The following is a 12,743-nucleotide window of genomic DNA, read 5'->3' on the forward strand; positions in this document are numbered from 1 at the left end:
ATTCCCACCCATTAAAAACCCCAAACTCCCCCAAATTTTTGCTCCATTCCACCCACTAAAGAACCCAAACTCCCCATTTTTTTCTTTTTTCTTCCTTCCTTCCTTCCTTCCTTCCTTCCTTCCTTCCTTTCTTTCTTTCTTTCTTTCTTTCTTTCTTTCTTTCTTTCTTTCTTTCTTTCTTTCTTTCCTTTTCTCGATACAGGATTTCTCTGTAGCTTTGGAGCCTGTCCTGGAACTAGCTCTTGTAGACCAGACTGGCCTCGAACTCACAGAGATCTGCCCGCCTCTGCCTCCCAAGTGCTGGGATTAAAGGTGTGCACCACCACTGCCCAGCAATAATAAACCAAAGGGTGAATGATTCAGTCACACAAAATGGCTGATGTTAAGTTGGGAACATAGGTCCCAGTTTCTGGCATCTATCCCAAGCCCCCAGGCCTGGTCTGGACTTCAAATCCCAGCAGGCCAGGTCCTGACCCCTCCCTGGGGGTGGGCTTCCCGGTTTCCCCCTCAGGGCCATTAAACCTGGATATTTCTTAATTTGGCTTGTTTTGATTTGGCTTGATTGGGAATTTTTGCGTCGTCAGGGAGCTAATATTAAAAAATATTCCTAACAGCTGATACTTCCAGTTTCCAGGGCCACGCATGTGTGGACAAGCCCTCAGCAGATGTACCTAATGGCCCCAGGAAGCTTAAAGAACCCCACGTGACCCACATGCAGCATGGTTGCATCATCTACATATGGCACAGCTGTGTGGACCCTTGCACACATGCGTGAGCTCTGTCATCTGCATATGACGTAACCACATCTTCCCCCTGTGCACATGCGTTAGGCGGCTTTTAAAAGCTAGACACGCCCTCCCCCTCCCTCCCTCCCTCCCTCCCTCCCTCTCTCTCTCTCTGCACAACGACCTTCACCAGGCCTGTACACGCCCCCCCAATAAACTCCTAAGCGGGTTTGTTGCATGTTCCATGTTTCTTTCTCACTCGCACCAGGTAATTTCAGGCAGTATCCACAATAATCAGAATGAGACAAAAATGACTATAGTGGTTGCCAGTGTTGGGGATGAGGGGAAGTGGAGAGTTCAAACATAAACCCTGTTATTGTGAAAACTGTTGAGAAACCACGACAGCTAATGAGTGACATGAACATCTGTGCAGATAACAAAGCAGCTGCGTCCCAAGCGGCCTGCCTGCCGCCACCTTCATACTCTGCTCTTTTTCCTGTCCCAGATCTGAACTCATCCACCAAATGACCCCAAAGGGCTTCATTTGCTATTTGCAGACTTTATTATTATATATATATATATGATGTGGGAGTGATTTCTTTCTAATCTGTTGCTTTCATTGGTTAATTAATAAAGAAACTGCCTAGGCCCATTTGATAGGCCAACCCTTAGGTGGGTGGAGTAAACAGAACAGAATGCTGGGAGAAAGAAGCCGAGTCAGTGAGTCGCCATGATTCTCCCACTCCAGACAGACGCAGGTAAACCCTGCAGCTCATTAACAGGTCCTGCCACGAAATACTTAAATGGTATTGATAAAAGCTGACTGCATGCTTGTTTGTTTTCAGCTGCAGCAGGAAAAAAGTTGTGCTGTTTTATTTAAATGCTGGCATTCTGGTCTGTCCTGCCAGGGCAAACTCTGACTCTTTCAGGCAGTCAGTCCAAATGAGTGTGATCTGTGAGCAGAATGCTGCAGCTTACTTGCTGTCAGGGACTTTGAAACGCCACAGAGTTGTGGCAATAAAAATGGCTACAGTCGGTACCTCCGCCATGAGGCTGGAAAGCTAAGGAATGGGCTGGATCCAGCTGCCAAAGCCACAGATTTAGCCCTACTGAGATTGTTTGGTAAATTAAAGACTCATGTGGTCAGAAAAAGAGAGAGAGATACAGTAAAGAGAGATTAAAAAACAACAACAAAAAGACCTTTAAATGATTTACAGTGTGTTAAAAATATATGCAGGCTAAAAGTTAAAGTTCTTAAAAGTAAAATAAGGAAGAAAGAGAGTAGTTAGGTGTGGTAGTACACACCTTTAATCCCCAACACTTGGAAGACAGAGGGAGATTGACCTCTGAGACTTCAAGGTGTGGTATCACACACCTTTAATCCCAATGCCTGGGAGGCAGAGACAGATGGATCACTGAGAGTTCAAGGACAGCCTGGTCTATAGAGTTATTCCAGGACAAATATATACAGAGAATATAAAATATAAGTAAAAATAAATGAAATAGAGATTAAAACAAAGCCGCACAAAGATGGAAAATACAATGAGAATCTTGATACTGTATGCTATTATGCTCTGTTTGAATTGTTTGAATGCTGAGGAAGGAGCAACAGATGCTAAAAGATATTTGTTTATAAATGCTGCTGAACTAATCCAACATAGATATTTTGAAAATACCTTGACTTCAGAATTTGGATCTAAGGATATGATACTTTGGAAAAGAGTTTCTTCTTTTGTTTTCACAGAGGATGAGACTCTTTGGATTACTTCTATCACAATATGGTATGATAGACCACGCCCTCCCGAAAGGTTGTGAACACCTTCAAAAAATTACTTCACTCAACTGCCAACTGAGATGACCCTGGCACACAGGTTATACCATGAAAGATCTGAATAACAGCGCCCCCATTCAGCAGGAAGCAGTTTGGAGAGAAATAACTGCACCCATGTTCCCAAATATTGTTTATAAATGTTCTTTTACATTTAAAGGGGGATATGATATAGATATGGATAATTTACATTGGTATAAGTTTTGCTTTGTTGATATAAATTTAAGGTCAATTTTGTTATATGTATATATATATGTATGTATGTATTTCTGATCTTTATTAAGGTATTGTGATTGTGTAGTTTATGTAAAAACGTAATGTATATAGGTTGTTAATGGATAATCAATAATAGTAAATCTTGCAGTCATGTTAGTTAGTTAGATTTTCTAGATATATAGAGATACATTTTAGTTAGATAGGCATTCTTCATATCTTTCAAAGACTGCAGAATATGGTATTTAATGTTTTAATAATTTAGGGCTTTTCATGACAATGAGACACGTCTGCTCCTGGCAGCACCAATCTACTTCAAGAGGAAGATAGGCATCGAAGAGGCTTCTTATGGAGTTTGATTGCCATTTGGGCAAGAAACTACTCTTGCCTGAACCATTGTATAAATTGGACACAGAGAACCCGCAAAGAGAGGACTGCTAAACTTGCCTAAAGGTGAGATGGTCTTTCGGGGTTCCTGACTCATGAAAGAGTCTGCGAGACATTCTGCAGGACACAGTAGAAAGTGACTGAACTGTCTTTGAAATTTCCTGCTTCATGAAAATGTCTGTTGGAAACTATGGGCCTGTAGGCTGAAGATGGATGCCCCAACGGTACAAAAGAACTTTGGGTGACTGTCCAGCTCCTCTCAGGGGCAGATGCAATGAAGCTCCGACCCAGGATGGATGTAGGCTAGAATCTTCCCGGTAAGCACACCTTGGGGTGCTACACACATTATTAGAAATGGGCTAGTCCAGGTGCGAGAGTTAGCTGAGAAGAGGCTAGATATAATGGGCCAAGCAGTGTTTTTTTTTTTTTTTTAAAAATATTTATTTTTTATGTATACAATATTCTGTCCGTGTGTATGCCTGCAGGCCAGAAGAGGGCACCAGACCCCATTACAGATGGTTGTGAGCCACCATGTGGTTGCTGGGAATTGAACTCAGGACCTTTGGAAGAGCAGGCAATCCTCTTAACCACTGAGCCATCTCTCCAGGCCCCCAAGCAGTGTTTAAAAGAATACAGTTTGTGTGTTGTTATTTCGGGGCATATATATATGGTTTATTTAACTTTATTTTATGTGCATTGGTGTGAAGTGTCAGATCCCCTGCAACTGGATCTTCAGGCAGTTTTGAGCTCCAGGTACATGTCTGGAATTGAACCCGGGTCCTCTGGAAAAGCAATCAATCCTCTCAACCAGTGAGCCATCTCTCCAGCCCCATAATTGTAGACTTTATATTCAAGTGGTGAGAAAGAAAAAGGAAGAACCGGCCAGATAAGGTGGCGCAAGTGTAATTTCAGCACTTGGCAGGCTCACATGCAAGAATTACTGTCAGTTCCAAGCCAGCTTGATGCATAGTGAGTTCCAGATCAACCTTGTTTCAAAACACACACGCACAGAATAAAAAATGGACAAGTGGCCAGGCTCGGCACACACTTTAATCCAAGTACTCAAGAGGCAGAAACAGCCAGATCTCTGTGAATTCGAGACCAGCGTGGTCTACAGAGTGAGTTCCAGGAAAGGATCCAAAAGCTACAGAGAAACCCTGTCTAGAAAACCGTAGAAAAATGGACAAACAGTAAAAAGCAGGCTGATCTTTGTGAGTTTGAAACCAGTCTGTCAGACCTACATAGTGAGGCCTTACACACACACACACACACACACACACACACACACACACACAGGCCAGAGGATCGTGGTGGGATGGAATATTTCTCGGTGAAGTGCTTGGAATACAACCATTCAGGCCTGAGTTCAATCCCCCAAAACCCACACAAAAGCTGGATATGGAGGTGCACGCTTGTGATTGCAGTTCCAGGGAACCAGAAACAGATCCCCGGGGTTCACTAGTCACCCCGTCTAGCCTAGTTGGTGAGTTCCAGATTCATCATGCAAACCCTGCCTCGAAGAATGAAGTGGAACTGACTGAGGAAGGCATGCAGTATTACCCTGCCCCACAGGCACCTGCATGCAAGTGTGCACAGGAATGCAGGATGCTGCTGACTTAGCATACTTGGTTCTAGATTTGTAACACAATTGCATAGAAGAGCAGTTGACTCTATTGCCTGGTCTTGGGTGTCACCATAACAAATACTGGAAGGTCTAAGGCTCTGTATCAGCAGGAACTGCAGGGGGAGAGGATGTCCTCTCAAACCTAAGAGGCACGTAGGAGACTCTTAGAACCCAGAGATGATGGGAGCGCCCCATTAAGAGAGGCACACCCGGAAGCTGGAGTAAAGGTAATCTTGTTCTGTAATGGCAAAATGCTCTGTCAGTCCTGGGACCTTGCTTAGCATGGAAAGGAACAAAATGAGCCAGGTGTGGTGGCACACACCTGTAATTCCAGCACCTAACAGGTGGGGGCAGTAGGATCAGGAGTTCGAGTTGGCCCTCAGCTGCATGCAAATTGAAACCAGCTTGGTTTACTTGAGACCCTGTCAAGTAAACCACAACACACACACACACACACACACACACACACACAGAGGGCTGGGAAGATAGTTCAGTCAGTAAACTGAGCAAGTATAAGGACCTGAGTTTAGATCCAGAGAACCTCAATATAAAGCTGAGTACAAGCTGAGCGGTGCACACCTTTAATCCCAGCACTTGTGAGGCAGAGGCAAGTGGATCTCTGTGAAGCCTGGTCTACAAGAACTAGTTCCAGGACAGGCTCCAAAGCTACAGAGAAACCCTGTCTCAAAAACAAACAAACAAACAAACAGAGCAACAAAAAAGCTGAGTATAGCCAGAACTCAGGAAGCAGAGGTAGAGTTAGGTAGATCTCTTGATTTTGATGCCAGCCTGATCTACAGAGCAAGTTCAAAAACAGTCAGGGTCACAGAGAGAAACCCTGTCTAGAAAAAAAAAAGCTGAATAGATGGGCAAGAGAGTGGCTCAGTGGTTAAGAACGCTTGTTATTCTTCCAGAGGAGCCAGGTTCAATCCCTAACACCCACAGTCCTAACTCACAACAGTCTGGAACTCCAGTTCCAAGGTATCTGATGCCCTCTTGTGGCTTCTGCAAGCATTGCAAGCATGTGATGCACAGACTTACATGCAGGCAAAACACCAGAACACATTAAAAAAACATGGCAGACAATGAAGGCTGATGAGAAGCCAAGGACAATGGCACTAGGTTTCGATCCTAATACATGAACTGGCTATGTGGGAGCTTAGCCTGTTTGGATGATCACCTTCCTGGACCTAGATAGAAGTGGGAGGACCTTGTTCTTCCCGCAGGGCAGGGAATTTATACTGCTCTTCAGTATCGAGAGAGAGGGGGAATGGAGTGGGGGAAGGAGAAGAGGAGTGGGGATAGGGAAAGGGGAGTGGGGGGAGGGGTAATATTTGGGAGGAGGGGGAGGGAAATGGGAAACGGGGACAGGTGGAAATTTTAATTAAAAAAGAATAAAAATAATAAAAAAATTACTAGAAAAAAATTTTTAATTCTCCAAAAGACAGCAAATTTCAAATTAAGAAATGTGTGTATAGCCTTTAATCCCAACACTTGGGAGGAAGAAATGAGGATCTCCGTGAGTTCGAGGTCAGCCTGTTCTACAAAGTGAGTTCCCGGACAGGCTTCAAAGCTACAGAGAAATCTGTGTGCATACCATGGCATGCTGTGGAGATGGCAGAACTATATGGAACGGGTTATCTTCCTCCACAGTGTGAGTTCTGAGAATTAAACTGAAGTTGTCAAGCTTGGTGGTGGGTTTTTACCCACTGAGCTGTATCTCTAGTACCAAGTTATTTCTTGGTTTCATCTTTTAAACTTAGATTATTTCACCGGGTGGTGGTGCATGCTTTTAATCCTAGCACTTGGGAGACAGAGACAGGTGAATCTCTGTGAGTTTGAGGCAAGCCTGGTCTACAAGAGCTAGTTCTAGGACAGCTAGTACTTTTACACAGAGAAACCCTATCTTGAAAAAACAAAAATAAAAACAAAAAAAAATCTTAGGTTATTTCAATTATTTTTTGTTATCATTAGTTCAATAGTTAGTCAATATGAATCCAAACCTTGAGCATGCTAGACAGGCATTCTCCCCATGAGAGAAATTGCCTAACCTAAATATGGTGTGGTAAGTCCTTCTGTCAATGTGTTGCTTTTTATTGTTTAATGAATAAAGAAACTGTTTTGGCCAGAGGCTAAGCAAAATAGAGCTAGGTGGGAAAACTAAACTGAATGCTGGGGGAAAGAAGGCAGAGTCAGTAAGACTCGATGGAGCTGCCAGAGGGGAAAGATGTGAGCCTCCAGCTAGAACCTTGCTGGTAGGCTACGAGCCTCATGGTAAAATATAAAATAATAGAAATGGGTTAACCAAAGATATAAGAGCTAGCTAGCAATACACTTAAGTGATTGGCCAAGCAATGATTTAATTAGTACAGTTTCTGTGTGTTTATTATGTGGTCTGGGCAGCCTGGAACGAACAAGTGTCCTACTAAATAAATATTCTGAATTTTTTCCTGCATTGTATGAGCTACTTTTTACCCTGGCAGCCCTTCTAGACTAGGTCTGCCCCTTGTCCCAGTTTCTATTCCCAGCACCCACATGGTGGTTCACAGTTATTGTAACTCCAGTTCCAAGAAATCTGACACTCTCTTCTGGCTTCCATCAGCACTGTACATAGGTGGTGCACAGACATACATGCAGACAAAATACCCATATACATAAAATGAAAAAATAGAGACAAGTTTAAATATATACCTTTAAAAACCCAATAGTGATGACCCCAGGCTGGTGAAAATATCCATAGGCCCGGTGGTGCCGGGAGGGTAGATGCCATTATGATGTGTGGTGGAGAAATGGGAAAGAAAGAGGAGCAGATTGGTCCATGTGCTGTGGAAAGAGGTGGAACTGAAGAAGTAAAGGTGTGGAGGAACAGGCTGATGTGTGGCTTGCATGCCACCTTTGACCATGATGATGTCAGGGCCTGGGCTACTATGGAGGGCTATGTCAGGATCCGCAGTCCTACAGCAGCCAGGGTCTAGGTTGATGTCCGTGGCTTCAGTGGTAACCACTGGAGACCAAGCAGATGCTCAGTGCCTAGACACCCGCCTGAGCTCACGCTGGTGTCCGAGAGCCATGCTGCCATTGGGGCCAGGCTGATCTGAGTGGTCTATGCTGCCACCCAGGGTGATGGTGATGTCTGGAGCCAGGCTGCTGCTGAGGGCTATAGCTGGGTCTGTGATCCTGCTGCAGCTGGGGTCTGTGCTGATATCCATGGCCCAAGATACCACAGTGAACCGTAGGAAGCATGCATGTTGAAATGCAAGGGCTGTATTGAGCACTATGCTGGCTCTGCCCCTCACTGGCCACTGTGACAGAAGAGGCTGTTCCCACCCTTCACTTGGGAGGAATGGCCCCACTCCTCACCACAGGAGGGGTATGGGTGTAGAAGAGCTGACTCCGCCCCTTGCCTGGGACAGCACCAGTGGCCTGTGTTGTAAGGAGTCCACTTGTTTCCCAGCCACCCAGTAATTCAGACCCAAAATAATCACACAGAAACTGTTTTAATTAAATCACTGCTTGGCCCATTAGCTCTAGCTCCTTATTGGTTGACTCTTACATATTAATTTAACCCATTTCTATTAAGCTGTGTATCACCACATGGCTGTGGTTTATCGGCTAAAGTTCCGGCATCTGTCTCCAGTGGGGCTACATGGTTTCTCTAAACTCTGCCTTCTCCCAGAATTCAGCTTACTTTTCCCTGCTTAGCTCTATTCTTTTGCCTTATCACAGGCCAAGACAGTTTATTTATTAACCAATGGTATTCACAGCATACAGAGGGGACTCCCACATCACCTCCCCTTTTCTGTTTAAATAAAAAGGAAGGTTTTTAACTTTAACATAGAAAAATTACATATAACAAGATGGTATCAAGCAAGAATTATAGTTACAATATTTATATCTACTTTATCTTTTATCACAATCTGCTTCTAAAGACAAATATTTGTCAGAGAGAAGTCTCTCATTTTCTTTGGTATGGTCTAGAATAAGTCCAATTTGTTCCACTAATTTCTGTCTCCTCATCTTTCTCTCCTCGTCAGTAGAGTTATGAGCTGAACTGACCTACGAGTCACTGCTGTTTTGAGACAGGCCTCACGATGTAGCCTTGGCTGGCCCAGAACTCACTGTGTAGACCAGACTGGCCATGAACTCATAGAGATCCACCTGCCTCGGTCTCGGTCTCCTAAGTGCAGGAATGAAAAGCATGCACCACCACCCTCGGCCCTAACCTTAGACACTGGCAACCGTTTCCTTATATTTCGGAGGCTCCGCTTCTAAGATTTCAGAGGCTCTGCTTCTACCTATGTTTGAGTACTTCTTTAGTACAAAGATTAGATTGGTTAAAGAGACAGAATAATAGTTTGCATAATTATACTCACCCTAAGAATCAGAGGATTGCCCTTCCCCTTATTTTCCTCTGTATTTTCCAACAGTTAATAATAGTCCTAGCTAATCCATGTTGCTGGACCCACATCCATCTGCTCACTACTCAAATCCAATACTTTGGAGCCAATGTTTTTTTTAAAGATTTATTTATTTATTTATTTATTTATTTATTTATTTATTTATACAGTATCCTGCCTGTAGGCCAAGAGGGCACCAGATCTCATTATAGGTGGTTTATTTGAGCCACCATGTGGTTGCTGGGAATTGAACTCAGGACCTCTGGAAGAGCATCTGGAGCCAATATTTTGTGGAAAAGAAACACTCATCCAAGGGTCAGCCCTGATAAGTGGAGGGGGCAATTCTCCCCAAATCTTCACAGTTATGGATAACCAGACACGGAAGACCTTTGGTAGGAAGCACAAGGAGGCACCTGGGAATGGGTAAGAGGCCTCTATCCTGAGTGCAGCCTTTGTTCTTTGCTATGGTTATCTCTGTTTCTTCGTTTGCATGTTACCTGAGCCATGGCCTGTTCTCTTTTTGTTGTTGTTTAATTTTATTTTAATGTGCATTCGTGTGAGGGTGTCTTATCTTCTAGAACTGGAGTTACAGACAATTGTAAGTTGCCATGTGGGTACTGGGAATTGAACCCAGGTCCTTTGGAAGAATAGCCAGTGATCTTAACCACTGAGCCATCTATCTCTCCAGCACCGACCTCCTGATTTCTAAAAACAAAACAAAACACACATACAACCCAAAACAAAAACATTTGTTTTCTTCAAGTTAACCTTCACAGCAATTTACATGCTCTGTGTTATTGCAAAAGACTAAGGAATAAGGAGAGTGTCAGACATTCTTAAGTCACCAGATATTCTGGGTTCTGTAGGTTTCAATTTTTTGTTTTGAGACAGGAGCTCGCTTAGTAGACCAAGCTGACCTAGTACTCAGATCGGCCTGCTTCTGCCTCCCAAGCACGGGGATTAAAGTTTGCCTTTCCACCCTTCTCGAGTTGTGGGGGGTGGGGAAGGTTTCGTGCAGCCTTTTAGGGAGGGCTGACTCATTTACTCTCTTGGCAATCAAGATTTTCCGCACAACAGGTCTAATTTAATTCCTCAGACGAAATGTGGCCGCTTTTCTCTGCAGGAGGAAGTGTCGGCGAAGTATTTCCCTGCAACGGCGGAAGTACGACCCGGAACCACTTCCCCCAGTGCGGACCAATCAGCGCTTTTTATGGCAGCCGACTTAGTCCCGGAGTCCTGCCAAAGGGAAGAACATTTTGATTGGTGGCTCAGCCGGGTGCGCAGAGGCTCACGGGAGTCAAGACACGCTGCTTCTCTGTGACTGCCCAGAAGACCTGTCAGTCATCCGAGCCTCTCCTCTGGTCACGCCTCTTCCGCCGCCAGGCAGCGACGCCGCGGGGGCCGGGCGGCTCCGCTAGGCCCAGGCTTGTGCCGCTGAGAGGCGCGGGGCCGCACGGGGCGGGCCTGGGAGGGGAGCGGCCGCGGGGGCGGGGCCGGGGCGGGGCCGGAGGAGGAGGCGGAAGCGGCGAGTGAGCTGGATCCGGAGTCGCATCGAAGCTGCGTCCGGGCCGGCGGAGCGGCGGCGGCGGGGTTGGCCGGGGCGAAGGGGCGCTGGAGCCTGGGCGGGCGGGCAGAGGGCCGGGGGGCGCGGCCCGGGTGTGGGTGACGGGCGTGCCGGGGGGATGCGAGCCGGGGCTGCGGGGCGGGGCGGGCGGCGGCGGCCGCGGGAGCGGCGCCGGGGGCGGGCGGCCGCATGAGGCGCGGGGCCGGCGGCCGCGGGAGGGCGGCGCGGCCGGCGGCCCGGTCGCTCCCGCTGCAGCTGCTGGCCGGCGCGCTGAGCCCTGACAGCTGGGCCTCGGCCGCTCTCGTCTCGGCCGCGTCCCGGGCCGCCGCTGGTGACCACTCGCCGCGCCGCCGGAGGCTTCACCCGCGCCCTCCCTCAGGACGCGCCCGCGGAGCTCGGGGGCCTTCGCCCCGGACCCGGAGGCCGCGCTGCGCGGGCCGGCGGCGAGGCCGGAAGATGGCCTGGGTGCTCAAGATGGACGAGGTGATCGAGTCCGGGCTGGTGCACGACTTCGACTCCAGCCTGTCGGGCATCGGGCAGGAGCTGGGCGCCGGCGCCTACAGCATGAGGTAAGGGGCGCTGCTGCCTCCGCCCGCCGGGGCCTGCGCCGCGGGCTTGGGGTCCCACCGCGTGCTCCCGTGGCCGCCGAGCGGCTGGCGGGGACCCGGCGCTCCGGCCCGGGGAAGCCGCTCTAGCCGATGAGCCTGGGGGAGAGAGACGAGGGGCTTCCTCTCTAGTTGATTTACGAGTCTTTTTAGCTGCGATCGGCTCTACAAAAGGCAGCGCTTGGGACGGGGAAACACGGCAGCCATTCCTGCCGTGTCTGCCGGGGTGGCTTTGGCGTTTCTGCCGCTAGCCGTTCTGGTAGTGAGTTACCTCGCGGGTGAAAGTTGCCCCGAGGGCTGGAGAGCGCGCTCTCTTGCCGTCTAGTCTCCTGATTGTGTGGCAGCGAAGCTGGGCCCTCGACTCTCGGTTTCTTCCTTCTCAGAGTGACTTTCCTCGGGCTGTTTCCACTTGTCGAGGGCTTTAAGGTTGTGCCCCAAACAATAGTTTGGTCCCTGCTGCCTGCTCCAGCAGCTGTTCCATTTTGTATAATCGGGAGAAACTGAAGCAGAGAGGAGCCAAGTATGTCTGCCTCTTATCCCGAAAGAGTGGAAGCCCTTTGTTTTGATACGGGAGTATGACTTGTGTAGGGTATGGTTTAGCCAGTGAGGGGAAAAACGGAGTGGTCTTTGAAACTGATGTGAAGGAAGCGTAGCTGTCTGTTTTCAGCAAATGCCTGCTGTCTGCAGTGCAGGGCAACTCCGCTGCCTCCTAGGGGAGGACGGGAGCCTTAATACCCCAGGAGGAAAGACCTGGGTCGGAACTGGACTGGAGAAGTCCCAGCTCATCCCTGAAGCAGTCCGGCTTGGCTCTGCCCTACGCAGAGGACTCTCAGAACAGCGGGGAGGGTTCTTGGCCCATGGAAAGCAGCGGAGGAAGGCTTGCTAAACTGAGAGCTAAGCCGCTCGCTCGCATCTGACCCTGATTTGGTCTCTGCTAAACTTGGCACCTCCTTTCTCTCCAGTTGTGTAACTGAGGGCCTTAGATGAGGTGGACTGTTTTCTAGAACAGCTGTCTTGGTTGTTGAGGAAATTGAGCTACCGAAAGTCGCGGGCTTACCCCGCTGTAGAGGAGGCTTCCCTCTGGAAACCCTCCTGGAGTGAGTGCCCTTGTCCACTTGAGAGCTTATGAACGGAGCCCAGCAGCAAAGCTTGCTTTTTGGCAGTTTCTAGAGCTTGACTTTTTCCTAGGGTCTTCTGTGAAGACTTGTGTTTTTTTGTTTGTTTGTTTGTTTTGTTTTGTTTTTGGTGATTCTGCCAACTGGCTAACTTGTGTTTAGGGTTATTTCGCTGAAGAGAAAATTAATTCTTAGTGATATCCCCTTCCCTTGACCTTACTCTTAAAATTATGCCGGCGTCTTTGTGGTTCTCTGTAATGATACTACTCTTCGGGAAAACCTTTC

General features: G+C 47.6%; 1 protein-coding gene across 7 annotated transcripts in view; it reads left to right on the forward strand.

Moving 5' to 3' along the window:
- The first annotated feature begins 10,685 nt into the window (after positions 1-10,685).
- Positions 10,686-12,743, forward strand: part of Ubp1 (upstream binding protein 1) — a 44,319-nt gene continuing 42,261 nt past the window's right edge. For 6 of the 7 annotated variants that reach the window (XR_009057044.1, XM_057769009.1, XM_057769011.1 and 3 more), the window contains exon 1: positions 10,917-11,307. Coding sequence is in view for 6 of the 7 variants with exons in the window: in XM_057769009.1 (XP_057624992.1) it covers positions 10,928-11,307 (380 nt within the window). In the remaining variant the exon portion in view is untranslated. Of the gene's footprint in view, positions 10,765-10,916; positions 11,308-12,743 lie in introns of those variants that run through there. The other variant, XM_057769012.1, reaches the window with a different exon arrangement.

The sequence above is a fragment of the Chionomys nivalis genome, chromosome 4 (assembly GCF_950005125.1).
Source record: "Chionomys nivalis chromosome 4, mChiNiv1.1, whole genome shotgun sequence".
NCBI lineage: Eukaryota > Metazoa > Chordata > Mammalia > Rodentia > Cricetidae > Chionomys > Chionomys nivalis.